We start from the raw sequence: 27,984 nt of genomic DNA on the forward strand, positions 1-27,984 counted from the left end.
GATAACTCAGCTGTCAACAAACCAAACAGGAGGAATAAGAGCAACGGTGTGCTTTCACTTCCGTGTGGTGCTCGTCGGCTCTACTGCGTTCATCGATGACCTTCTGAGGAAAAAATTCCATGGTGTGGCTGAGAATGAGCGAAAAAAGGTGTTGGCATGGTGTCAGTGTTGTGCAATTTAGGAGGAACCTAATTTGGATGTTCTCTGCAATTCATGACTCATATACCATGCAAGGCTTTTCACATCCCACCACACTTAACGACAGGCACCTGCTATTTTACGTGCCACTCTTTGAGGGCAATCAGTGTGGTGCTCGACTACATTTACAACCGGAAATCGACGAGTTCGCTTCAGGTGTCCAGGCTGTACACCCGAGAGCAGTGGAAGTATTTCTGTCATTTTGTTATTATGACGTTTCTCTCTGGATTTTTTTTTCTATTTAAAGGCACCAAAAATCACGATAAGTGTGTCCATTTCTGTGATGCGTGTTGTGTTTTCCTGTTGCTGTAACACTTATTCACATGTAATCACACAGAATACTGGTGCGCATAACAGACATAATGTTTATTCCTTGGTCATGAAGACTCAAGGACGTGAACCTACTTTAATAAATATAAGGTCCACCGCAGAATAAGTCATGGATCCAGGAAAACTATGAAAAACACAGACTCACAGTCTGGAAAACATGGTTATGGAGCCAGGAAAATATATGGACCAGTACATTTAAGGGTGTTTCACCTGACATTAAAATCCACTGTTTAAAAATATCTAAAATAAATACTTGGCTAATGGAGTGAAATAAGTTACGTTTCAAGTAGTATGGCAATGTTACGAGTGCAGATAGATACAGGCAAAACTGTGGAATTACTACCACGCCACTTTATTTGTGTCTGTGTTTGGGCGATAAGAGAATTAAGGCTGGCTGGGGATCCAAAGATGCAGGCTCTCAGTCAAAAATAAATATAAGGTGTCTGATATTGTGTTTTTGCCGTGCCTGAAGTGTGAGTCACAGTATAATTGGCGACATGTACCCAGGCATTAGAGACAATTTCACACCAGGGAAGGGATACACACCTCTCTTCCAGCTGTTGGACGCCTTTTCTCAGCTCGTCTACTTTTTTATTGGCTGTTTGAAGAGCGGCAGTCAGAACTTTCTCCCTCTCTTCAGACCTCTCCAGCTCTTTTTGATGATTTGTCAACCACTCAGCCTCCAACTCCTCGAGTTCTTTCTCTTTTTGCTCCCGACACAAATCTTCAAATTGTCTTCTTTGCCTCTCATACTTTAACTCAAAGTCCTCTCTCAGAGCTCTTTCAGTCTCCATTTGTTTCTCTTCTGAGTTTCCCAGCAACTGCAGTCGCAGTGCCCTCTCCCACTCCAGCCGTCCCTGCTCCAGCGACTCTCTCCGGGCCTTCTCTCTCTCGGATAGTCGTCTCAATTCCTGGAGCTCGGCTTCCGCGCTGGTTATTTGGGTTTGAAGTTGACGGAACTCGTGGAAAATGAGGTAGCTCACACCACAGAAACGACAAACCATCTCACTGCGCTGCATCTGTTGAAGAGAAAGGCATGGTGAGCATCAATCGTGGGAGCACAAGAAACCACAGACATGAGAACAAAATACAATGAACGACAAAAAAATAAATGAATGCAACGCTGAATACTATTTTCACGGTGCCACACATGAGTGGCTGCTTGCCAAATCTGAGCAATTAATCACAGAAGGTAGATTGTCCTAGCGTGACAGGGATGAAAAACAGATGATCTAATCCCAAATTTGTTTTTCTGTCAAATCACATAATAGCCCTATAGGAGTCGCTTTTCTCAGCAGAGACAAGATAAGACCACAAGCTTTCATCTGCAAGAGGTGAGAGGCTGATGGTATTAAGATGACCGCTTCCTAACACCAGTTCTACAAGACGAATGGAAACAAGCTGAAGCAAACGACTCCATTTGACATCCAGAGGAACACAACAAAGGTGGCATTCTGCATTTCATCATATCCTGCAGCCGCACACGGACAGCAGTGCAAGTATTTAGAAATGTCAGCTTTTGTCCCCTGAATGAACAGCACAGAATGGAATACTCTTCAAACTGGAAACATCTGATGCTCAGTTGTTTTTTTTATATCTATATAAAAGTTGGAGCAGGTGTGCGACACATGAAGTGAGTTTTCGGCAGCTGATGTCAGTAGAGCCTCGTGTCACTACCACGGGAGCCATCTCGAGTCAGTCCTATACAGCACTGGGACGCAGATCGTCTCACATGACTTTTCAAAACACAGCAAATCAGCGAGACAACGTCCACGACCCAAGAACTGCCCTGGCTCAGCAAAAACCACTCCTCTGACTGGGAGCACTGGGCATACAAGTACCAGTGACTTGGCTAAATTCCACCAAACGGATCCCGCCTCCTTGAAATCATGCTGAACGATGGATTCGAGCTGGTAGTCCCCCGGTCGAAAGCCATAGAAGTGAATGCCACGTAATGCAAAATCTTCTTGGATCCAGATGGAACTTCAGAACCACCAGGATACAAACAGCTATGGCCTGTACTTTACAGATAAGGAGTCTAAAGTACTGGTTGGGTCTTTGTTGTAATTCATCCTCTTGTTGCACTTAGCCAAATGTCTTTCTCCAATTTAGTTTGGATGGTTCTTTCCTACACGAGAGCGGAGTCACGTTCAGGCGTAGTTGAACAAGACGCGCTCCTCACATCATCACTGCATGGTTGCACCACAGCAGTTCCAACTTGTTCTTCATTACACTCTTGTCTCGTTCTTTCACTTCCTGAAGGAGCTGATGATGGTTTCTTCATCCAAGTGTTGATTTGGTGTTAGAAATCACGCACAATCAAATGACAAACTGCAGGACCAACACGGGCAGGAATGCACACTCTAGTCAACACCCACCAGCACCAATGTAGAAAGAGTGACGGACCCTGAGCAGCGCCAGCTCTGTGCTCAGTGTTAGAAGGACTCAAGGTGTTCAGTAATGATATGACTGGTTATATATCCTGGGAAGTATGGCGATTTCTTGTCGTGAAAAAAGCATTGTACAAGAGTGGAAGTGAATAAATACTGTTGAGCTCTGCAATGGTGCATTGTAATGGCTTTAACATGGGACTAAATTTGGGCAGAAGTGGATGGGAAACGATGAGCAAGTGGATGTGTGGGTGGACAGACATTCTCTGCAGCAGGACAATGTAATACTTTGTGTTGCAACTTGCCACAAAATGCACTGGAGAGAATATTCTCTGTTTGTGACACGAATGTGCATGTGGGCGAGAGAGTTAGAGGGAAGGAGAGAGCAGTGCGTGCTCGTGTGAGCAATATTTTGGACTGGGGCTCAAGGGCTTTTAGTGTTCACTGTGCAGATGTCCTTGCAGCTCCTGCAGGCATAGATACAGGAAGACTGTGTGTGTGTGTGTGAGTGTAACACTCCTCTCAAAATAGGCAGGGTTCTTCCAAATACACTGAAGCGTATAAACCTGCGTGTGGGATGGTGGATGTGGGCTTGTTTTTTTATGAGGCCGTACAAATAGAACACAGCACATGACAATATTGTGAGCCCTAGCAAGGACTTGATGCACACCGAGTAGATGCAGAAGTGTGCTGTTAAATGCCAAGCACAATGCTGTACCTTTTGCATACGTGCTACAGTCAACACATGAATCAGTTGAGCAAGTCGGCAAGGGAGCCATGAAGTTGTTGTTTATTTTGAAATAAGATTTACTTGTGTTTCGCAGTACGATGACCATGCTTTTCTCCTTACAATACAACCTTGAGATGCACATCGTGCCCACAGGGCAAGGCGCCTACAGCTCCACCAGTGGGCTGGAGGCTGTCGTGACAGACTTCGGGCCTGCAGGGATACACTTTGGCCCAAGGCACTGACACATTCGCTTAGCATTCAAACCACCCAACTCTCATGCAGACGAGCAAACGGAGGGACGCTCCACGCCACGCACATGACAAAGGCAGTTGGAAGGAAATCACAGATAAGAACAAAAGAAGGGGAAGTACAAAGGTCTTTCTGTTCTTTAGACACTTCATTACAGCAAACAACGGAAGCTCTCTGCCTCTGAACTGTGGCCTTATCTCTGGCACAGACATTTCAAAAGTCATTCTGTGGCAAAGGCATAAGATCTTTCTTGAGATAGCATCATCGACCAACTCCACAGCAGTTATTCAAAAGTGAACAAACAAAGGAAGACAAGTCACTGATCTTTTGTGTGAGAGGAACGTATGGACACATGCACTGCAAACCTCTTTCCACCAGTACGCCCATGTCTACCTCAGTACTGATGTACTTTCAGCACCGCGCTGCAGATGACTGGACTGGAAGCATACATTACAACACATTACTGGGTTATTTATTTGGTTTTTTTTTGTTGCGCAGATGGTATAATTTCTCCAACATGAAGAAATGAAAGAAAACACAGATGACCTCAAAAACTGGCAAATGGCTGCAGGCCACCGGCAGGATGACTTCAGAATGCAAACCTTAAAGAAACGTGACCAAACATTGATGGGAACATTCCAAAATGCATCGATGACATGTCACTGCAAGATAGCTTTGAATATGGTCTGCTGTTAACACTTGATAAGAAGTTGGAGAAATTTGTCATTTGACTTGATACATTTGAAGAGGTCAAATACGGGTCAGCGCAGGTCACATGCTTGACATTTGCCTTCAGACAATGGCAAATTGCATACGGTTCATCGTAAGCTGAACCTTGACAACAACAGATGCCTAATTCCTCAAGGTCAAGGGGTCAGGAGCAAAGATCGGCACCTTTGTTCTACCCTCACTGACTTGAACAAAGCCGTTTCCGAGTGGAGACACAAGCAAGACGCAGCAGAAATGAGTGCGCCTGCATTCACTGCTCCAGTCCCATCAATGCTAGTGAAGTTTGGACTCTTTTAAAGGGATTCATTTCCAGCGTGAGGGTCAAAATCAACACACGTTTACAGCCTTTGTGAGGACATCTGCCAGAACAGAGCAGGACAGTACTTGATGGAGAAGGACGACTCTGCTCTTGTGTTTGTGCGTGTGAGTGCGTTTCCTCGTCACAGTGTCGATGCTCCATCAATTAAACATGGGGATATTACCTCTCGCCTGATGTGAAACATTTAGGTGGGGTGCACTGGTGTGGAGGGGCGCAGCTTGGGTGAGGGGGGCGGGGGGCATTCTGCGACTGTTTGGGCCTTTGCCAGGAGGAGAGCATGATTAATTTACGTGGCGCCCGTCTGCCTGTCTGAAAAGATCCGAGCTCATGGTCTCATGTACGGCGCTTGAGATGATCTCAGCTCCTCTAGCCTTGCTTTCACTCTGCACTCTTCCACCTTGACCATACATATCCCCCCTGCCCCCCGTCTTCCCAGTCGTCTACCTTTTCCATCCTCACCGCCTCAGTTGCAGCTGCCCTTTACCATCTGGCTCACCAAAACAGCAGAAGTGGGTCATGGGCCTGCGCTCGCAGACACGCTGTAAAAAAGCACATCTACCACTCAACTTCAGCAAGGAGGCCGTACAAAAACATGCAATATGGCAGCGACTGCAATTGTTGCTTTGATCACGATCCATGCGCTGGAACAGTGCTTCTTTAAAGTGGCATTCGTTGATCTTTTGTCTGAAATCTGCCATTTTTTCTTACTGTCCTCAGCACAGAGAATGATAGTTGCAGGGCTCCCCGTTTAACTGGTCCAGACGCAGCACACGTCTGAGGACGGGACAGCTGTAGGTGGAGTCGAGAGCAGCTTCTGAGCTGTCAATGAATGGGACTAATAACATGGTTGATATCGTGATAAGACTGTGGGATGGACTGTGTGTGTGTGTGTGTGTGTTGAAGCCCGGTGCCCACCATCTGGTCCACACAGTTGCTCGTAACCCAACAGAGGCCCACGTAAAAGCCACGTTTTCAAAACCAACTTAAATGTCCTGGTGAGTGTATGATTGGGATAACGGAGTGTGATTTGGGGAGTGAAAGGTTGCTTCATTCCTAACTCTCACTCTTTTGGGTTTCATCAAATGGCCTCTCACAAGCTGATTGAATCACTTCATCCCCCTCAATCTGTGCCATCTCAGACCTGACAGATCACGCCACTATTTAAGGGATTAGGCTGTTAAGGGATTAAGCATGGCTTGTTTTTTTCCCCCTAATTTTCCAAAATGATTTCCTGTGACAGAGCGTGACAGCTTCTCGAGCCTGACCTCCTGATGTCCAGCTGTGTATCCAGCTTTGCAGGGAAAGAAATATGTCCTCAGAGCTCATTAAAAATCCACTGCTCTTCTTCTTTCCTCCCCTTTTTGGCGTCCGTCTCCAGCGTGTGGGATGGATACCTGAGTGCGTGCGTGGAGCCGCCGATGTATGTAAATGTGTGCCACGGTTCTTCGTGACTGGGGCTTTGTTGATTTGCAACGATAAAGACCTCCTGTGGTGCTCAGTGTAGCGAGAGCCAACACTGAGATTCCACTCATCTGGACCCCACGGCGCAACACACATCACATGATAACCGTGTGCGTGTCTACGTGCCAGTGGCCGAGTGTCCACGAGGACATGAGCGTGAAAATTCCGGTGCATGCGTAAGCTCCTGGACATGGCACGGTGTTTGCGTCTCTGTGAGTGAATATGCCTCCCTGCCGCAGTTGGTGTGCAAAGAAGAGAGAAGTTAGCTGCAGTCTGAGCGCTCGGCACGAAAAGCGTGAGGCATTCAACAAACAAAGAGGGCAGACAGACGAGGGGCATACTGCACAGTGGAGTGTATGAAGCAGATCGTGTGGGACAGCCAGTGTCTGGGTGGTGCGTCCGTGTGGGAGAGATGCCGAAAGGCGCACTTAAACGCATCGTGCGAGCAGACAGCCACAACTGTGGCGGCCTCACCAGCACAGACAAAAGCACCGTGTGTGGGGTATTAAAGGTTGATCCAGTCAAGAAATCCAAAGCAAAAAAGAAGCTGTGGTCCCAGCAGGGGGTATAATCCGCACCTCCATATATCACAGCCCCACTGCCTGTCTCCACTTGGTGCTCTTCAAAGCTCCTCTCTCCCTGCCTTTTCCACTTGCCTGGCTGCACACCTCGCTTCCGCCTTGGCGTGGAAGGAAAGGGCAGTGGCCGGGAAAGAATCACCTATGACTGCCTGGACAAGAACTTGGCCACACATCCGACACGGCATACTGTGGCACGCACGCAGTAAACAAAGAACCTGAGGACGTGGTGTGCGCACTGTCGGCTCATCACTCAATGGACATGAAGAATCTACTACAACTGTTAGGCCTGACTCATTCTACATTCACATCCATGTGTCGTTTAGAGGCGTTTCATTCTGAATGGTTCCAAGGATTTTAAAAAGAAGTCTGAATGTGTGAAGAATCCATCCAGGAACAGCGACGACACATAAGAGGACAATGAAAGGACAAAAGGCACAGAACGTATTGGCATAGAGTTTCGCTGGCGACACGTGAAGAGTGGAGATTACAGCAGAGGTCGATGGATGACCACTGAAGAAGCACTGCCTGCCCCCCCACCCTCCCACCTTCCTCAGAGCGAGGCAGGATGAGTCCAATGACAAAAGAAAAGAGTGGCCATCTTGGTGTGCAGGTTTGTTTACATGCTAATGGTAAAGGCTGTTATACAGGAGGGTTTCCACTGTGCTCCGATGTTTCAAAAACTCATACCAGACTGTATTAACACTGCTCATACTTGAGCAACTAAAACCATTCTTCCATGTTTTACCATTCCCATCCATAAAAAATATGCATCTTTTTGTGCTGGGAAATTTAAAAAAAAGGGCAGAATTTTTCTTGTCTTCTAAATGACGACTTTGACAGTTCAGAAAGACCAAAGATGTCAGCAAAAAAGGCATCCTGATTGTTTGCGCTCACTTCTGCTTTGCATTTTATTTGAATGAGATTTTAATCCAATTCATTGATTAACCAAGGAAAACTAACAACTTTAGCATCTCTATCCACCTCTTTAAGTAACAAGATTTAACCTAGCATACACACTCGTGGGTGACTGTGGCATTCTGTCTAAACCGCCCACAATATTGTAAACACCTGCCGTTGCCACACAGTGTAGACGCTGTATAAAGTTGGCCCAGAATCATGGCACTGTGAAAACAAATACGAGGTCATTAGAATTACCGCTCGCACGGAAAGATCCGGCCAATGCAAGAAGTGCCGTTATCAGAAGATAAAGAGTTATCGCTTCAGGACTTCACCCAGTTTTCCACTTTTATTTTCAAAGGCTTGTCCAAGGTGATAAAGCTATAAAAGCCCAGCTGGTTAGCGAAGGGATTAGGATCATAAGTCAGTGTTAGCCGATAAGGACAGAGAAAGAGGAAATTACACTTCTCATGAAACGTCTCATGAGACTGCCAAAGAAAAAAAGGTTGTATGTACATGAAAAACACCACGGTGGTCAACTGATTTCATACTGAGGGAATGCATTTGAACTGAGGTGCATGCAACCTTTAAACGTAACCCAAAACACTGCTCGTCCTTGAATGGCACGGAGCAAAACATGTTCTTAACTCCTGCACACTAAAAAGGCCATGGTGTCTCGCTCCAGCGTGTAAGAATATGAATAGAACCGCATCAAAATTTAACGAGGACTTTCTCTGGCTTTGAGGCGCAGACGTCGGAGGTGAGCGCAGGACAGCAGGGCAGCGGATGCAAAAGGATCCAGAGACAGCAGAAGGGGGAGTGGTGCGTTACATTAATCAGAGTGAGCAGACAGCACATGTGCTCCTGTTGGCCCCACTAGAGCACAAATCACAACACTCACAGCGCTTGGCACGACACGGCGTGGCACAGCCGGCCGTAAGAGTGTGTCAGACTCATCTGCTCGTGACCCAAGACATGTTCTGCCACAACAATCTCTGACAACATGTCTGAACATTCAAGGTGAGCAATCCACAGAAGCAGGTCCACCACGTAGCAAGCCTCAGTGAGTCCTCAATCACTGTTGCTCATCGCAGAATAAGCTCATGAATACATGGTCTTCATGGGGAGAGTGCAGCTCAATCAACAACGAGAGAGACGTTAGAGAGGGTAGACCAATCGTGTCACAGGAAGGACACTGGAGATACTATCAAACCTGTGAGATCAACTGCATCAATCTCGATTTAACACAAGCGAAAGGTCCGGCAGCGGCTGAAGTGGCAGGGTTCATTGTTGCAACGCGGGCAGGCAAACGACGTAAAATAGAGGTCAGTAAATATAGCTGCCAAGGAACTCATGCCATCTGAGTATCACTGAAACATGCACAGAAGATTGAACAGAGATTCATCTGTTCACATCATGCAACAACCATGCACTGTAATGGTCCTGTGGTGTTCATGCCTCGTCCCTAAACCTCCTCACCATCAAAAGCATTACATGAAAGATGTTGCTGACAGTCGGCCTCTTCTGCACCAGAGATAAATATTATTTATTCACAATCATAATTTGCCAGCGAGGCGTACAGAGCCAACATTTTACCTCTGAAAGGGTCTCAGCGCCTGGCATGAGCACAGCTTCAGGAAAGCTAGGCTGACCTTCTCCTGACCTTTGGATTATCATGCAATAGTCACTTTGTATTAAAAAGCCCCAGACAACACCCGTGACAATATTGCGCAGTAATCCCCCGCTGTCTCCCAGTCATTACTGCAGATCAGCATTCACCTGATGAAACCTCCCTCCCGCTAATCTCCTTCTCTCTTCCCCCGCTCTGAAAAACAGCCTGAAAAGCAAGGGAGGTGACAGTGGAAGAGGAAAGGCAGAGAGTAAGAAGGAAGACGAGGTGGGAGCAAGAGAGGCCACTGTACGTGACCTGATGCGGCCATGGACTCGGCCAGGGTTTCACCGAGAATGTCTCCACCGTCTACATCCTGTTGACAGATCTGACTGAGAAGCGTTTGAGCGAGGGGGTAGCTGATAAGTGCTGCAGAGCGGCAGGCAAACCAAGGCAGTTTGGATGGGCCTGGAGGCGGAATAAAGGAAATGCTGTGGGAGGATGTGGAGGATGGAATCACCGGGCTCGCGAAGACATGTAGGTGGTGTGAAAACGTTTTGGGCAGAGATTGATCACAATGTTCATCCAGTGGAGGAAGTGAAATGTGCCACTCTTTGGATTGCGGAGTGTAATTAACCAGGTCAGCATCAGATGGAAATGCAGCCTTTAAAGGTGCCCTTTTGCTGTGTACAGAGACTCCACTGTCTGGCGTCTATTGTGGAGGCGCACACAAGAGCAATCACGAGACGTCTCTTCTCCCCCACCATCTTCATCATCTCTGAAGTGAACGTCTCGTCCCGTTGCGTCGTGTTTTGGCTGCAAGGTTTGAAGTTATCAGGCAGCTTTGTTCCCCTGCCGTCCTCTGTGCACCCTTCAGCTGCTGCTGCTGTTGCGCCCTGTGCTTTAGCCTGTCGAGGGGGTGAACGTCTTGTGCTGTTACACCAGGTCTTTCAGCTTCTCTCACGCTGTGACACTGAGTGAGAAGTGAAATCAGCCCCTCGTGGAGAACAAGGGGTGCTCAGCTGCTGCTGGTGTTCTGCTCTCCCTGTGCTGGACTGACGACACCTTTCAAAGAGAAGACTGCGCCACGGAACACATCAACATGAAGACAGAGCAGAATGGCTTCGACCACTCGGCTCAACACAGCAGGATGAGCTTTTTGGCAAAAGACGAAGGAGAAGGCACAGCAGGATGCAGACATGAGCGAGCAGCTCAAGAGTTGCTGAATGTGTCAGCCACAGAGGTGCCAGAGCACGACGAAGAATCTCATGGTCTCTCTCTCTCTCTCTCTCAGCAAGTGGCTGCAGCTGATTTGATGACCAAAAACCAAACTATGAAATAACCACATCAAACACTATGATGATGTCCTGGTGGCATTTGGGCAGCTCCTTGGAGATGCCTAGTCACTTCATGGGTTTAAGTCAGCACAACTCTGCCGCCGACTGACCCAACTGCTACTGTGGACTCATGACTGACACGCACGCACACACGCGCTTAAGCAAGTCCACTTTCTATACCCAAGTTGGGGAAATTCATAGGTGAAAGGCAGCTTCACTGAAGTCCAAGGCAACAAGAACTTTTCATCCAGACCAAACAGATCAGGCAAACACACAATTAAACACATGATACGACCTTGGCAAGCCACATCCAATTACTCATATACAAGCTCATATACGTATACGAGCACATCTGGCCACACGGTCAGTGAAATTTTCTTCTCTTTTTAAAGACAAACTCCCAAGCGATCAAACGTATCGAAGCCAAGTGGAAACATAGAAACCAACGGACAACACACAGCACACCATGGAGGTGTCAAGTACTTGGTATTCAGCATGTTCTGCACGGTAAAATCCCAACAGAAACACCATAATAACTGAAGTTAGTTGCTTGTGCGCATTCCGCCAGGACAAGATGAACCACTTTGGTGGAGCGAATCTGGATTCTCCCCAGAAATGTTTTCCCAACTCTTGCTGCGTTGACATGTTGAATAAAGCACCCGATGCAAGGTTCCGAGGTGATAGGACCCTCTCTTGGCTGGATCACTTCGGATGTCACTTGTACACAGCACCTAGTCAATCCTATCCTGGAAATGTCGCTGCCATACAAAAGCGCTCGCCATTCCACTCTCAGTAATAAATTCACATGTGCCCTTGAGAAAGACGAAGAAAGGCGCTGACCAGGAAGTATGACTGTACTCACATGACAGAGCCAAACGCAAAGGCAGCATGCACTCTCAGCGTTTTTTAACAAACTACAATATAAGCATTTCACTACTCCATTCAAAGAGACAGTCAAGCGGAAGGAGAATTTGATCTGGTCCTTAACACTCAGGCAAGTGACCATCACTGTGCAGAGGGTGAAATTGAATAGTAGTGAAAACACACTAAAGAGGGGAAACATTGTGTGTGATCCATAAAGCTGCCTCTGTCATACGCTGTTCTAGATGTCAACAGACTCAATTCTGCATGGTTGTATCAGGGCGCGTGAAGTGGCAGGAGCTTTAGATAAACAAGATCAATGTGGTAGTGAACAGCTGAGATGACAAGCGCGAACATAACATCCTAAAATAAGTTTGTGGTGGGAGGCATGTTGTGAGCTCTCCTGCTCAGCAGCCCACCACTAAAGCTTGGTGCCAGTCCTCTCCCAGCACACCAGGATTAACAGCACTTAAATGGGCCTGTTAGTCCACCACCTCCTCTTTGCCTCCCACACCGGCAGCACACATGCCACTGCCCACAGCGATGCCCTCGCACACAGCACCGCTTGTTTGTTCTACGCTCAGCCCTCCCACATAAGCCTCCAATACATATTATTGAGGTAACCTCGGCAGGGGGGCTTAACCCAGAACATTCTCTGTTGCACTGGAATTTGATGAGCTGACATGCAAGCAATATAATGAGAGAGCGAATAAAGCTCTGAACAAAATGTTCCGGACCACGTCAGCGGACACCTCTGCACTCGTTGTCGTGTGACCTTTGCATGGAGAGATTAGTGGAGGAAACATGATGGATCGGTGGTGGATTCAGCGTGGCGCTTATTTTGGAGAGGGTGCAGGAGCCAAACCATTGGACAGATCAGTATCCAGACACTGCTTTGTTCCTGTTATAATCTATACTGAGGCGCACGCATCAAGTTCGCTGTTGGGACGAGCGTGGTTCATAACCTGACCAAAACTAGCACCTGGATGTAGCTCAGCTTCAGTAAAGCTTCCCGGGAGGACGAGGCGTGCGCGTGAGACAACTCGGTGATCGGCCTTGTCTGTCTTCTTCTGGAAAGTCACTGAGACATTGAGCGTCACCTTGTTGAACCCAATGTCTAGCACGATGCCCAGTGACAGAATGAAGACACAAGGCCATCCAGCAGAGTCAGTCGCCCACGCTCCAGCGCATGGCACTGAACCAATCTTTGTTCACGTTCTAGATGAGGAGGACCTCATGAGAAAGGAACCTTTCATGAGACAGACCATCACTTCATGCATTTCAAAACGATAGACTGAACAACACTATGCCATTGATCATGATCCCTTTACAGCAATAGTAATGATAATGAGTCCATTCTTGCCTTCAGCTTATTGCTAGTTTATTTTCAAGAGTCAATAGAAAAGCTAGTACAAAAGACAAATTAAACAGAAGGAATTCATGAGAGTGACAATGCATTCTGTGCATCAATATAGTAACTTGAGCAGTGCATTCAATGCCATTCAAAAATAAGTAAAATTCTGTGGCTGTCAACAAAAAAAAAGCAATTTTCCTCCATATTTCTGTGGATGCTTAATTCATTGCTAAAACGTGCCACATCGAGCTATGCTAATTCACAGGCGGCGGCCCATACGGTGCACGACTCAGGGACATGGAGCAACCACCTGACAAGGATGCGTGTTGCAACCCGCATCGTTTCCATGTTGCTCTTTAACAGACGGATGATTGCTTTCTTCCTCTCTGAAAATCATCAGGAGTGTGAAGACATATGTGGAGAGCTTTCAACATAGACATTCATGATGACATATGTTCATGCCGAAAACCTTGTTCAGGAATAAGCAACGCCCAGAATGGCCGCCCTGATCCAAGGTGATGGGTCCAGGAAAATAGACTTCTTCATGTGGTTTGACTACAGGGAGGCGTGGTCATGTACCTTTGTGATCTCATCAGGGAGAGGGTTGGCAGGAGCAGCGGAAAGAATGGTCTTCATCTGGGTTCCTGGGCCTGGCATCCTGTCAGAGCTCTCCTCAGCACCTGAAGGAAGCAAAGGCTTGATACAATGAGCTCACAGAGCTATTTTGACCCGTTTCCTTCATTAAAGACATCGAGCACAGAGAAATGTGAGGCAAACACTACTGAGGCGTGTCAAGCCTGTTACTCCTCGGGCAATGCTGCAGTACGGCAGGTCTTCTCACCACTCACCATCTTTACTCCCTCACTTTTAAACATTAGCTTCACAGTTCGACCAAAATATTCAACCTAGTCTCGCGCTACTATGCAGAACAGGATGGCACGCAGTGGCTGACTGGTCTCGACAGTGGTCCGAGGAGACTAACCCTAACCCAACAAAATGAAGAACACATGATATTTGATATGAAACTGGACCCCTGCAATGAAAGTGAAAAACAAATTCAAGGCACAAAAAGCTCCGTGATTTCAAGTCGCAAAGGAAAATGTCCTGGACATTCAAGAAGACCGTTCAGCACAAAAGTGGATTGCAGTTTAAACTGATTAATAGCACTTATCCTGGGAGGTTGACCAACAGTTAAATCCCGGAGCGCGATGCGCACCATATTAAACCCATTTAAAGAACACTCTTTTCAATAGATTAATCAGACCAGCTTAAGGCCATCGGCTTACAGACTCCATAGATGATGGTGTGGAACAGCTCCGGGTCATTTCTGACCACACAACCCAGCAGAAGGCCACCTGCGCTCTGGGAAGCTGTACCACTTCAAGACACCCTGGGTTTCCACAGACATGAACTCTGCACTGTGGTCTACAGGAGTCCACAGGAGAGTATGTCCAAGTGGCTCTTCAGCCATTTTGGTTTTGGAAAAGCACTTCAAAAGTATATATCTGCCTGCATGCGTCATACCGAGGACCTCACCACACACCAACAGATCCCTCTGTTTCCTCGTCAAAAGGCCATGGAGGATAAGTTGGACGGACTCTCAGAAAACAAGACGCTCGATGAAGAACTGTACTTGACGTTTTTCCTTTGTTACTTCAGCGGCTGTTGTTGCGGGACTGGTGTGTGTGTGTGTGTGTGTGTGTGGTCAGCCGTCGCCATTGTTGTCTGAGTCTGAGTCTGAGGTGCCACGCGTCCAGCTGCTGGTGCCGCGTCTCCTTGGCCTCGTCCTCGCCGTGTTCCTGGCGGCCCTCACAGCCAGACAGTGCCGGCCCAGTTCCCCGGTGCAGAGCCAGCTCCGAGCTGACAAGAGAGCAGCCGCCACCTCAACTGCTTCAGCAGCTGCACGGGGCTCAACACGACAGAGAGCTGGCCACGCGCCTGTCCTTTAAAGAGCGCGACACTTACTCATGGTTGAAGGCGGTGGCCGCGCACCTCGACCTGCTCCAGACACCTGTTGAACGTCCGGTCTTCTCCAGGCCGACACGTCGGCTGGTTGCCATGGCAGCGGAGCGCGCGCACCACTGTGTTTTCCTGAAGGATTTCTGTCAGAAGGCTGCAGACCTCCTCACGGACTCACCCGCAGTTCATATGGATTTGTCCGGATTACACTTCTGTGTCAGAGATGTCAGTTCGACCAGTGTGCCGTTTATGTATATTTGGAGTGGCTCCTACAGTACATGCTGACTGGACCGATGAGTATCACTTGGGTTGATGAAGTTGGCACTTCACTCGTTTGAGTCACAGTGTGAGATGCAGGAGTCTTTTTTGATGTCATGGGATCATTCATCTGACTGAGTCCTAAGTCATGTTGATGCGGATGGAGACGGCTCAAGTCCCTACTTCACCTATTGTGACGGGACGACGGTGACCTCTGCAGAGGTGCGAGCGTGGGCCGTCTCCAGGGGCAGAGTTGCACGCCGAGGTCACATACCAGAGTGTTGGGGCTGTGCGCGCTTGATGCACTGTTTCAGAAGTAATGCTGAAGAGCGGCCAGACATTCCTGCAGGGGCTTTCACCCAGCCAATCGCTTCACTCAATTAGAGGACAGACGTCTTTCTTCCCCCCTCTGTGATCTGACTGAGTTCAGTCCTGCAGCGGATGTCACCGTCACAGAGCAGTGTGGACAGAGACAGAGAGAGCGCGCTCACTTGAGATGCTCTGTCTCACTGCTGTCTCAGTGTTGTCTCAGTGTTGTCTCAGTGTTGTCTCATTGTTGTCTCAGTATTGTCTCAGTGTTGTCTCAGTGTTGTCTCAGTATTGTCTCAGTATTGTCATGAAACTGATTAAAGTGCATCTAATTGGACAACCATTCTGGGCCCATGTCTCAAACACTGCTGACACAATATTTGGAGACTTTTGCTGAAATGCCCTGAACAAAAGGGCCCCTGAACCTCGCTGCTCAAGAGACCATGACAAAGAACTGAGGTGTTGACCTGAAGTTATGGAAGGAATATGTTGAACCCAGCGTCTGACCTGCCTCTGAAGTGGAAGTGAAATGGAGCAGTTAGAAGCAAGGAAATGTCATGTATGTGTGTATTCCATGCTGATGCTTTAGTTGGGTTCCTCCTCTGCCTCCTCCTACTCTTCTCCCAAGTTTACCTTTGGCAACACGGTAGCTGAATTGTTGCCTCCGATGACGTCAGCTCAAGCATAAGGTGGCTGTTATTGCTTGAGCATTGACATATTAGTGAGGACCGTTAAAGCAAAACCAAGTGAACATGGTGTGGAAGGTGCGTCCAGTGTTGGCGGGCCGCGGAGCCGGCGGGGACCAGTGCGAGTGTTTCCTCACGCGAGGCTGTGTGGCTGAGTGTATAATGAAGCATGCGGAGCGTGGGCTGGCGTGAGGGGGGGTGTGACAAAAATGTGTGTTTACGTGTGCGCGGACTCAAAGGCTTGGTGGGGGTTTGAATCTGACCTACTCTTCTTTTTTTGGCCATGAAATGACTCATGTTGTCACGCTTGACATATCTGGGCTGGGCTATGTGGGACAGCGCTCCTGGCTGACCACGCAGGCTCAGCTCCCCCAGAAGAGCTGAGAGCAGGCTTCAGGGAGGGGAGGCCTCCTGCACCCCGTCCTTACGCAGGTATTACACAGGCTCTGACTCACCACTTTAGGAACTAGATAACCTTGTCTCAGAAATCATGCGACCGGGAGACTGAAGGATGGATGCAAACCTCTGGGAACTCAGGTTTAATCGCTACAAGAGGCTTGTATTAATTGGACACCAAGAGCCTAACCACTGGATAGTGGTCAGCGTGGCTGAGGTCACATGACAGCAGCAGTGGAAGCTTCTCCTTCTCTGCATTCAGAGTAGCCTTGATCAGCATGGACGCTTTTCTCTCATCGCGGCTATCTGCAGAAATGACATTATCCTGTACTTACTATGTTACTATGAGGGAGGTGCTGAGAGGGCTGCATTTACTGAGCTTCGTCTGCTCATCTCCTTCATGGGCTCAGTTCACTTCACAGTGCAAGGGAGGCATGTGCAGCCTGAGAAGAGAAGAGAGTGGACTGGATCCAGGCCTGAGGATTGGCTGAACGCTGGAGTGCAGTGGCTTGTGACTTCAGTGGGCTTCATCCAGGCTTAAAGGTGTCACTCTCACAAAGGGAGGGGCCAGTTGGGTTATTGGTTTAACAAGTGAAACCCCACCACCAGACGTCAGTGGACTGGAAACACTGCAGCAAGTCTGCCTCAGCTCACCATCATGTCAGTGATATCCTTCTGAAAAAAAGCTTCTGCAACTTTGACAAAACATGCAACATGTGATGGTGCTGAGGGTCAGTAGAATGGAAGACACAGCGCTCTCTGAACCCAGTAGACAGGATTCACTGTGCTGTTCAGGATGAACGGCGATGAACTGTCATTTTCATGCTGATGCTGGTGATTGATTTTATACATTGTTTGGACAGTGTCCTTCCACTAATTCTGGAAGATGGTTATTGAGTAATAGTATTGGACAGAACTATCCATTAATGTGGTACAAGTAAGAACGTGTGTGGCTGAGTACTGTTCAAAAAAAAAGCCAGGGCCTTGCCTCAGTGAAACGCAGCGAGCAGAGAGAAATGAGAGGTGGTGTGCAGCGCGAGCTCCAGCGAGTCTGTAACTGAGAGCAGGCAACACTCACAGAGGTCCAAATGAAGAAGGCTGCGAGAGGAAGTTTCCCATTTCTGGAGCTGTCTGCTGCCAGAGCGTGCGGCCGCCCCCCTCCCGCCTCTGCTCTCTGTATGCTTCCCTGCCCGCACGCCTGTCTGTGTCTCTCTGTCTTTTTGCTTATCTGCAGGACTATTAAGAGTGTGTGTGTGTGTGTGTGCGTGTGCTGAATGGATTTGCATGAGAGCCAGTGGGGTGACCCTGCTCTCTCACGCCAAGGCTTCTGTGGAACAAATAGGACTAGTCGGATGTCGTGACAGCACTCACATCAGTTTAAATAAGAGCGCCGTGCTGTGTGTGTGTGTGTGTGTGTGTGCGTGCGTGCGTGAGTGTGAGTTTAAGCAAGCAGCCAGGCACGCATTTAGGCAGGAAAGCTTTACCAGGCTTTGTGTGTGTGTGAGAGAGAGAGAGAGAGCGTTGCTAGTGTATGGCTGTCTCATCCATGGGACATGCGAGATCGTAGGGGGTTTTGGGAGGAGGAGGATTCACAGCTTTAAACGCTGCCTGGGGATCACACACACACACACACACACACACACACACAGCAGACCAAGGAGGAGCTGTGGACGGACCCAGGCTGCTGCTGTGAGGCCCACCTGCCCGATGAATAAATGAGGATAGTGGAGAGGTGAAGCAGAGTTCAGCCCAGCAAACACTACATGAGCCGCAGTCAGACCCAACTCTGACACTGTGTCAGCCAAAGCCAGCGCCGTCGCCTGGCTCTCATGGCCTCTGCTCACCTGGGCGCCGCACACATGTCTGAACCGACGCTCCGCCTTCCCAAACACAACATCACACTGAAATGCCAGAAAATGAGTTATTGACCTTTGGTGAGAGCAGCCCTCCTGGATGGGACAGGGGTGACGTGAGGACGAGATGTTCTCTTTTGATGGAGATCAGTCTGCTGCGCTTTGACAGCTGTTTCATCCTTTCACTTTGTTCAAACTCTCTCAAGTCTAATAAAGAAAAGAAATGACGTGGATGGCGCTCACACTGGATCTGGAGACTCAGCATGTCTGCTTCCTCACGGAGCGGCGGCTCACAGCAGGTTGAGAGTCCATGCTTGGTGCCGAATGGAGCAGCCCGCTCTGTGCTTCACACGGAGGAAGAGGCCTGATATTGCCTCAGCATGAGGAGGACCACTTGAGTCATGGTGTGTCATGGCCGTTGTAAGGTGTCAGGCAGGTAATGGTGTCGCGCGCGGCACAGCACGTCCATGCAGTCAGCAGTTATTGGGCTCAGGCTGGTCATCAGAGCAGAGATGAGGCGCAGTGTTTGTCAATAGTCTCCAGTTTGCTTCTGTGACTCAAACGCAGATTGGGAGTCAGGAGATGGATATTCAGTTGTGCAGAACAGGAGGAGTCTTCTGGTGCCGTGGTGGCGATCCCAGACAAGTGGAGTCCAGCTGGCTGTGCAGAGGCAGTGCAGCAGGTGCAGGCAGGCTGAAGTTCTGAGGCAGAAGAGATAGACGGAAATAATCAGGTGATGGAATCTGCAGGCAGTGGCCAACAGCGGAACATCTCGCTTGAAGACAAAGCATGAAGAGTTGACGACCCGGCGAAGACAGGCAGGTTGGTGCGCTCTTTCTACCTTCAGGAGATTGGAGGCAGGTGTGGACGAGGTGGGTTGGGCGCTGAGGTCAGCGGAAGAGGTTGTGACAGCTTTGGTCTGACGTCAAGTTTCATGTAATCCAGTAGAGTTACATCACAAACAAAAGGTCAAAGGAAGATGATTTCCATGTATTGACATTCCTCTGAATGTGGGCGGCCGAGAGATGACACCGTTGAATCTCAATTCGTGGCACTGAAGCGGACTTGACTAGTGGTGAATGAGGAGTGAATCCACCATCGGGTATCTGATGTGGACGCAGCTGTCATGGAGGCCAGAGGGAGCCTCCTCTCTGCCGCTCCGGCTACTGTGGTGCGGGCCGGCCTGTTGGAGTCAGCAAACGTTTGAAGAACAAGGCTTGAGCCATCATTTTCTTGGTTATTTAAGAGACTGCGTCCCGTACCGATGAAGGGGGAGGGCTAACACCCACCACCGGACTCACGTTCCAGTCAACCCACTGACAGACTGTCGGATTCCTTCACTGGTTGTCGAGTCCAGTAAGATCCCAGTTGAAGCAACGGCTGGTTGGAATCGTGTGTTCAAGTCAGGCCAGAGGGGGCTGAGCTGGCAGGAAGCCCAGCACACACGTTGGCATTAGCACTTCTCATTCCATGATATCGAGTCCATAAACGACGCCGTTGGAGGACCCTTCAGCCAGGTGCTGCTGCGGCGGATGTGTGAGGGCCACAGGTGTATTTCACCCAAAGCATCCAGTCCACACCAACATGTGTCCGTCTGCTGACACATCGGTGAATGATTCACGCTCATGGACAGACGTTGACATCATGTGACGGCGCTCCTCTGGAAAGCGTCTGAGTCAGGTATTTCAGAACCAGGACACCACGTCGACACGCTCCCCCTGAGGCTCGGTGTGGAAACAAAAAGAGCAGACAGAAGATATGTGTCCCAGTGGCCCAGAAAAAGGTCGGATGCCTGTGATTTAGGAGATGCGTGTCGCCACTGACTCTCAGAATTTGGTGAGTCACAAAAGCAGCAGGCTCCTTTTTCACCCTAAAGCACTGAGGTTGAATGTATCTGTGCTGCCACTGGGACAAAAGACAGAAATGACAAATGTGTGACGCGGCAGGGAGTGAGCAGATGAGTGAGGCCTCCCTGAGGACCGGAGCTGGTCTGGCCAGAGCGACCTGTGGGATCTCAGCTGTCCACGTCCAGCAGGTCACAAGAACCCTCGCTCAACTCCCCCAGGTCTGAGTCGGTCACCTGCACACGCCTCCAGGCGGTACGGGCTGGTGAGGCTTCGCCAAACAGTGCAGTGTCCTCCATTTCTGATCTGAAAGCTCTTCTGACTTTGACGAAACATTTCAATGAAACCATCTGCAACATTGTTAAACCAAGAGCGCCACCTACTGGGCGGGAATTTGAGGACACTGTTTCATGAACTGTCGCTTGGCTTCATGGTGTTCCACCTTCAGGGAACCTCCTGCATCCAGAACCACGACTGAGTCACTCAGCCAGGTCTCAAACCTGGCGTCGCCACACACGACACTAGCTCAGCGCCCCCCCAGTGGAGGGTGCGTCATTTTTGGTCACTTCTGATTCCAGTGATGGGAACAGTCGTGTGGCCCTCAGGTGTCACGGCTGAAGAGCAAGCAAGGCAGAGAGCTGCAGCAGAGCGAAGGGTCCGGACGCTGAAAAGAGCAGGGCTCAGGATCCAACACCGCCTGTGAGGCGTGTCAAACCCTGGAGACAAAAGAGCCCCGCAGTGAATCTGACAGGCTGATTCAGCCACTGAAAAAGACTTACACGCACTCAAACCGCAGGTTGTTCTGTGTGGCGGCGGCTGATGTGAGTCAGGGTGCGGTGGATTTGTGGGACTCACCTGTAGCCAGGCACAGGTGAGGGAGTGCTTCACGTTTGCCCACATGGACTGTGTGACTGTGGGTGTAACGTGCAGCAGCGGAGTCAAACAGTGAGGCAGCAGCGGCGTCAGGAGCCTCCCCTGAAGTTGCTTCAGCAGCCTGCAGACGGAGCCTTCAGGGGGCGGCGGAACGGTGACGGGGGGAGGAGGACTTCCAGCTGGATTCAGGTTTGTCAACCTTACATTGAGCGTTTGACGTTACGCTGCTGGCTCACTCAACAAGAGTGAAGTCACCGTGCAAACAGGAGAGATGGAAACAGGACTATCATTTCACGTGTGGATGAATGAGTGAAGAGGTAAACCACTGGTCAAACCTTGTTGCTGTTTTATATATCAGGAGACAAAAAACAACAACGAGCGTCAAATCCATCCTCTTCCATCCTAAATCTTGGACAGTCTCTGATGCAGACGTTTTACTCATCACTAACTAGTAGACACTTCTCTGTCGCCACCTACTGCGCCCTGAACACCAGGAGCCTGTTTCATGAAGCCTCATCGGCAGTAGCAGCAGCAGTGCTTCACGAAGCGGCCCGACATCACGTGATGGCGCTGCGGCGGGACTGTTCCTGTGATGTGTGACAGAGATCATGTTGTCCCAGCGTGCTGCTGAAGAGAACGTGACTAGGTGAGCGTGTGCTGCAGACTGCCGGGGAAATGCTCCAGCCAACCAGGTGCTGGCCACGTGACCTCCGCAGTGAGCCGCCCGGCGTCTGGCTGTGGAGGCTCACTTCCTGGCCGCCAGATAAGAGGAGGCTCCGGCCTCTCCACCGGAGCCTCGGCCTCAATCAAGATAGCCTCGTCTGGAAACAGGAGCTCTGTATGAGCTGCAGGACCATGATTGAACTGACTCACATTGTTTAGTCTGAGGAGCTGACGTCAGGCGCAACGCTTCCTCCTCCAGCTCGCAGAGGGAAGCCAGATCCTTGGATCTCATTGGTCAGGAGCAGATCCTCGGCAGAGGAGAGCTGCTTGTCAGATGCACTGAACCACAGCACCAGCCTGTGGTCCTTAAATGATCCAGCAAAGCGATGGCTTCATGGGCTCCGATCTGGATGAAGATCAGCCTTGAGTCAGTCTGTTGTAACTGAGGAAACCAAAACGTCTTCACACACAGTGGACACAGAGTCGTGAGCGCTGATGTTGTTTTCACTGTGTTTCTCAAGCACATCCTGAATATTCAAGATCAAGATCACAAGGACCAGGGTGACCCCAGTGTCTGGTCCGCGGGCCAGATCAGGGCCGCCAGATGATTTCATGTGGCCCACAAGGGCCAGCAGCAGAGCCTGTTGACAGACGAGGCTCCAGATTGTCCAAGTCAGGATGAGGAACTGATGCAGGTGAAAGGGAATGTGATGGCGGAGGGAAAGGTCCTCACTGTCTTCTGAGCCAATAACGGAGACTGGTTCCAGATGATGTTTAAACTGTGTCCTATGATGCCGTTCACAGACTGTCAGACAAGATTTTTTTTGGTGCGTGCAGGTTTGACACCTCTGTTCCAGGGGTCATGTGAGAGACTTTTCAAAACCTAAAATATCTTTCTGACCAGAGGCCTGACCAGTCGGATCCATCCATCGTCGCCGTCTACCGATCCCCTGCAGACAGCGAGTGTGTGCAGAGCAACGCCACTCCGGGACCTGAAGTTCAGATTCCAGCTGGTCTGAAGCCGTGAGATGCAGCGATCGCTTCAGCGCTCACGATGCAACCCGCAGTGACGTGTTGAGGGCAGGTCTCAGCAGGTAGACTCGCGCCGAACTGCACCCTTCACCTGCATGTGAGTGTGCAGCTTTGTATCCCATGTTGCCTTGACAACCCGCTGAGCAGCGACTCCCACCAACGCAGGAGCAGAAATGGGAGCGCGGCGAGGATGGAGGACACCCACGGCTCTCCCACCTGCTCTCACCTGTCAGGCCTCCAATGTGCTGGGCTGATCATGCCGACTTGGCCACCGGGAGGTGGACCAGAAATGTGAGCGGCGTGTTCTCAGGAAGTGGAGCGCTCAATAAAAGAAGCTTGAGTTGGAGCAAGAGTCTGTTTCTGCTTCAAAAGAAAACGTCTATTTAGAGTGGAAATCAATGGCTTTGTGCTGCAGGCTGACCTGACCTCAGGAGCTGGTTCAGAATATTTCATTCATATTCATGTATTTCCTCTTTCTATTTGGGGCACTTTTCCAATAAATATCCATCTAGTAAATTCAGCCGATCATTTCTGTGTTAAATAAAGCTGGTGAAGTGCAGCAGGCACCTGTTTGGTTCAACCATCACGTGTCGCATTGTCGCATTGTTGCAAATAATGCTACAATATCATTGTATATGAGTGATGTGACACGTGTCATGACTGAATGTGCTAACATCACAAAATAGCATGTGAGTATCGTGTAATAACAAGATAATATCACGAAATGACGGGATAATACCAAGTTATAACATGATATAATGTGGCACTGATCCAATAATAGTTTTCCAGCTCCGAGCTTCTGTACTTGTCTCTATGTCAAAATGCACACTTGCCTCGGTCGCTGCCTCACAAAACAAGAGACACAGTTTTGAAGCCCTGACATTCACTGTCTTGCCCACGGGTCAGTTGAGACACGGTGAGAGGCACCACGTCCTCTGTCTCGAGCAGAAGAAGCAAGATGGACGACTTGATTTGGGCCCCATGCATGTGACCCTGGAGTCCGACACACGTGAGCCCTGACTCTGGACTCATTATTTAAGACGAGCCGTCGCCTGCACTCGCCCGCTGACACCCCGCTGACCACAGCCCAGTGCTGTCTGATGCGCTCAGTCTTGTTTGTGTGTCGCTTCCTTCAGTCTGCAGGCACTTGTCTGGTCCATGTGCTTCACTGGCAATAATCATTTGTTATGAAAGCAAGGCAAGTGCGGACCAAGGGTTCGGTCCCGTCACCTCCAGCAGCTCCGCCTGGCTCAGCAGCTGTGTTTGACAGTAAACACCAGCCAGCAGCCAGTGAGTACAAACAGCTCAGGACTGAGTCAGGCCCACTCCAGTTTGGACTGCAAACACAGGAGCGTGGAGCAGGTGAAGCTGGCGCTGGACGTCCTGCAGCTGCGGCCTCGCTCTCGCTGCTTCCTCTCTGAGGTGAGTGTGGGTCGCTGTGGCACCGGGCCCCTGCTGTGGGTACCGAGTGGCAAGTGCAGGCAACACTGGAGCAGAGCTGAACAACATCCAGCGATCGGCCACTGTGGAGCCTCCACGGTGTGTTGCCATGGATACCGGAGGGAGGGCGGGGCTCACGTCAGCAACATGGACTTGTTGTACAGAGACAAATCCTCCCATCCCAAAGATGCAGTACTGGCCTCGACCAGCTGGGGAGCATGACCCGAGCGAGGGAGAGCCTCAGGCAGTCGCGGGGCTTCAGTAGCAACAGATCTGATGCGGGGAAGAACTGGACTGCTCGCTAGCTAGCTGTGACCCGCCCGCTCATGTGACCTGTGCCGGCTGCAGACGTGTGAAGCTGGCTCCGAATGAACCTGTCATCCATCCGTGTGTGGCCCCTGGCGTCACAGACTCCCCAGACTACTGCAAACCACTCACATCCTGAATCCACCGTGGCGCTAAGACACTCTCGGGCTTTCATGAGTCTGCTGGGGAAGCAGGGCATCGACGTGAACCCAATGATGGATGACAAGAGAAGAGACAGAAACCAGGCAAACCCTCCGCGGTGAAAGTAGAGGGACTTGAGTGAAAGCCAAGAAGTACAACTCTCAAGTGGCAGTAGACCAGCGTTCACCACTCCACTGGGCCAGTCATCTGCAGCTGCTGAGGTTGGAGAGCGTCCCAGCAGGAGCACGTTCAACAGACATACACAGGCGCTTGCTGCTCCGATAGTAGGTGAACACAAAGCTGTGTGGCATCTTGTTGCAAGGCATCCTCGCTCCCTGGTGCAGTATAGGGAGGTTGGCAAAACCATGCTGCGACACGTGGTCATGAAGAGGCACGGTTGAACGTTGTGTGAAATGGCCATGGCCATGCCATGCCATGGCCAACACACACAAACACAGAACTGAACACGGCACGGCTTGTTTTCTGTTTTTCAGCAAGCTGACTTTGAGTCGGCCCGTTTCCACTTGAAGGAAGTGATTTTTTTTTCAAAATAAAAGCATAAAAGCAGTGGTTCAGTGTGTTCAATAAGGATGGATCTGCTCCAGCAACAGGTCGCGTCATCCTTTAAACCTGAAGGAACGCGGTGCAGCAGAATCAGAGGACAGGTCAAGTGTAGTGGAGGGAACGTTCCTCAAAATAACCCACTCAGGTTGAACAGGAAGGGCCTGAGTGACAAAGTGTTTGTCTTTGCTCAGGGTCCACCTCAGGTGTAGGGGCAGTTAGTCCAACTGACGTCACTTCACTTCTGTTGACCTGCAAACCCGGCGCCGTGCTGGTCCTCAGACAGGCGCTGCTTATCGGAGCATCGGGCGCATTGGTGAAGTCTGAGTCACGAATAGCCAAGTGCGCTTGGTTTTCAGGCTTGGAATGCAGACCTGCTGCGGCTGGTTCCTCGGCACAGTCCATGCATCGCGGCTCTGCAGCACCTTCCATCTCCGTTAGAAGCAGAAGAATGGAGAGCAGCTGTTCAGGCCAACACGGGTGTGTGAGGGCAAACTGCAGCGCAAGAATGTGAAGCAGATGAATGAGTAGGAAACACGCTGCAGGCACTGCAGAGAAGAATGTGTCCTGAGAGCAGAGCGCAGGTGGATGGAAGGTGGGAGAGGTGGCGACAGACTGCCTGAGCACAGAGGGCTCCAGCTCCAGTCTCACGGCCACCAGACGACAAGGCTGCCATGGCGAATGCTGACATTCAAATATCCTCTCCTCCTCCCCCGACCTCAGCCTCCTTCATTCCCTCCCTGGTCTGACCGGTCCTCCGAGCAGCCACATGTTCCCCTGCGGGAGTGAGTGACTGGAGACAAAGGTCACTTCCCTCTCTGCGTCGCTCGTCATCGTCTGAAGAAGTTTGGCCTCAGAGGAGTCTCAGACGGACCAGAGCCAGGAACCTGAGCTGGTGAGGTCCTGTGGTCCAGCGAGCGCGGCGCCTCTCAGTCAGTCGCCTCCAACGTGTCCCAGCCTCCGGCCTCATGGTGCTGTTCTCCTGCTGTTGGACTGCTCTCCTAGTTCTGGACTTGTTCTACGTCTCCTGCCGTGCCCCACCCTCTGCTTCTTTTGGAGACTTTCCTTGAGGCTGCATCACCTTCTGCCTCCTCCTCGCTGACTCGTCACAAAGGCCCCAAATGGTGAGGGAGTTTGCGCCTGAGGCGTGAGGCTTGGCGTGGCCCGTCCTGGTGCCGTGGGCCGTGCGTCCGGACCATGAAGGGTGACGCCATGCAGCACACAGGGTGAAGGGCGTGTGCTGGGGCCAGCACGACTGCGTGGCAGTCCTGTGATGCTGAACTTGTTTCACTCTGTTATTTGTTGTTGACCTTTGATCCTGCCAATGTCGGCAACTGGGATCTTCAAATGGTTGAGGACTTTTGCTTGCATGATGCAGCCACACCTTCTGAAGCAATATGATCCCAGGATGTTTCATGGTGAAGTGTCATCTTTCTGCCACGCAAATGATCTTCACTCCAGGAGCCTTCAGTGAAGCGCACGGCCCCTCAAGGTGCAGTATGGGCTGTGCACATGTGCCACGTGACGGCTGAGTCGTGGTAGTGATGAGGCAAGCCGGAGCTTGTTTCCCTGCAACCAGACGGTCCCATCTGGGAGAGACGGCCGCCATAGACTCCTGGTGTTGTCTGTTTAAAACCTCGGCTCTTCTGTCTCTTCACTGAACCTTTTCCCCTTCGCAAAGAAACAACTGTTTCCTACTCCTCCTCAAAAGTTTTTTTTCAAAATAAAAGATCCTTCAGACTCAGATCATCCATATAACGGAGATAATGAATTATTTCTTGTGCGGCCGGGGGTTGGGCACCACTGATGTAGAGAACCTTCATTCGTCGCGAGCTCAGAGGAGGACGGAGCAGGACTGCTGCGTCACGCCACTCGCTACGTGTTCTGTCCTGACATCAAAGCAGCTCCCCGAGCCTGCGCTCCATCAGGGACAAGACCAGGCGGGTTCCTAGTCCAGGACTCGACAAGACCACATGCTAGCTCATTCAGCGGGTGCCGTTCGGAGACGCAGGCCGCGGCTGCGCTGACTCACGACGCAGGTGCGGACGCTCCGGTGAATGAGGGGTGCAGTGGAGCTGTGATGCTGCGGGCGCCAGCGAAGCAAGGCCAAGCGCAGACGTGTGAGAGGCGGGAGTCCCAGTGGGCAGCTGCACTCCTCACACTACCTGGACCTGCCTGCTCACACGCTGCTGAAGGTGGTGGCTGTGGCTGCAACAGACCACATGACTGGAGCCTGAGTCTGATGACACTGAGGAGCGTGAGGTGGCGTGGAGGAGGCAGACGTCGACCAAGGATCCTTGAGAATTCCTTGCAGACACCCGAGCGTGGTGCCTCGCCACAGACCAGGAGCAGACGCAGACCCTCAGGACCCGATCAGCCGCCGTGCTTCTGACTCTGCTGTGTGCTGGGCTGCTTTGTGTGGCAGCTGTGGACAGAGCTGGGCTGAGGATGGTGTCTGCGGCTGAGACGGTGCAGGCGAGGGGGGCGTGTCTGTCCCTCCTCTCACATCATGTGCTTGTTAAGCCTCGCTGATGGAGACAGGATTCCGGCTGACGTGGCATGGCTGACCTTCTGAACTCTGCTCAGACAGGGCTGCTCGCATGCTCTCTGCCCTCCGT

The 27,984-nt window shown here is 50.4% G+C and overlaps 1 protein-coding gene across 7 annotated transcripts in view; it reads right to left on the reverse strand.

Annotated features, from left to right (window-relative positions):
• Nucleotides 1-15,097, reverse strand: part of lekr1 (leucine, glutamate and lysine rich 1) — a 52,045-nt gene extending 36,948 nt beyond the window's left edge. For 3 of the 7 annotated variants that reach the window (XM_053873724.1, XM_053873725.1, XM_053873718.1), the window contains exons 1-3: nt 15,011-15,097; nt 13,625-13,725; nt 1,075-1,547 (exon numbers count right to left, since the gene is read on the reverse strand). In XM_053873724.1, coding sequence (XP_053729699.1) covers nt 1,075-1,547; nt 13,625-13,725; nt 15,011-15,014 — 578 coding nt within the window. In that variant the 5' untranslated portion in view covers nt 15,015-15,097. Of the gene's footprint in view, nt 1-1,074; nt 1,548-2,369; nt 2,625-13,624; nt 13,726-14,569; nt 14,980-15,010 lie in introns of those variants that run through there. The other 4 variants (XM_053873721.1, XM_053873720.1, XM_053873719.1 and 1 more) reach the window with 4 other exon arrangements.
• Between the last annotated feature and the right edge of the window lie 12,887 nt (nt 15,098-27,984).

The sequence above is a fragment of the Synchiropus splendidus genome, chromosome 8 (assembly GCF_027744825.2).
Source record: "Synchiropus splendidus isolate RoL2022-P1 chromosome 8, RoL_Sspl_1.0, whole genome shotgun sequence".
Taxonomy (NCBI): domain Eukaryota; kingdom Metazoa; phylum Chordata; class Actinopteri; order Syngnathiformes; family Callionymidae; genus Synchiropus; species Synchiropus splendidus.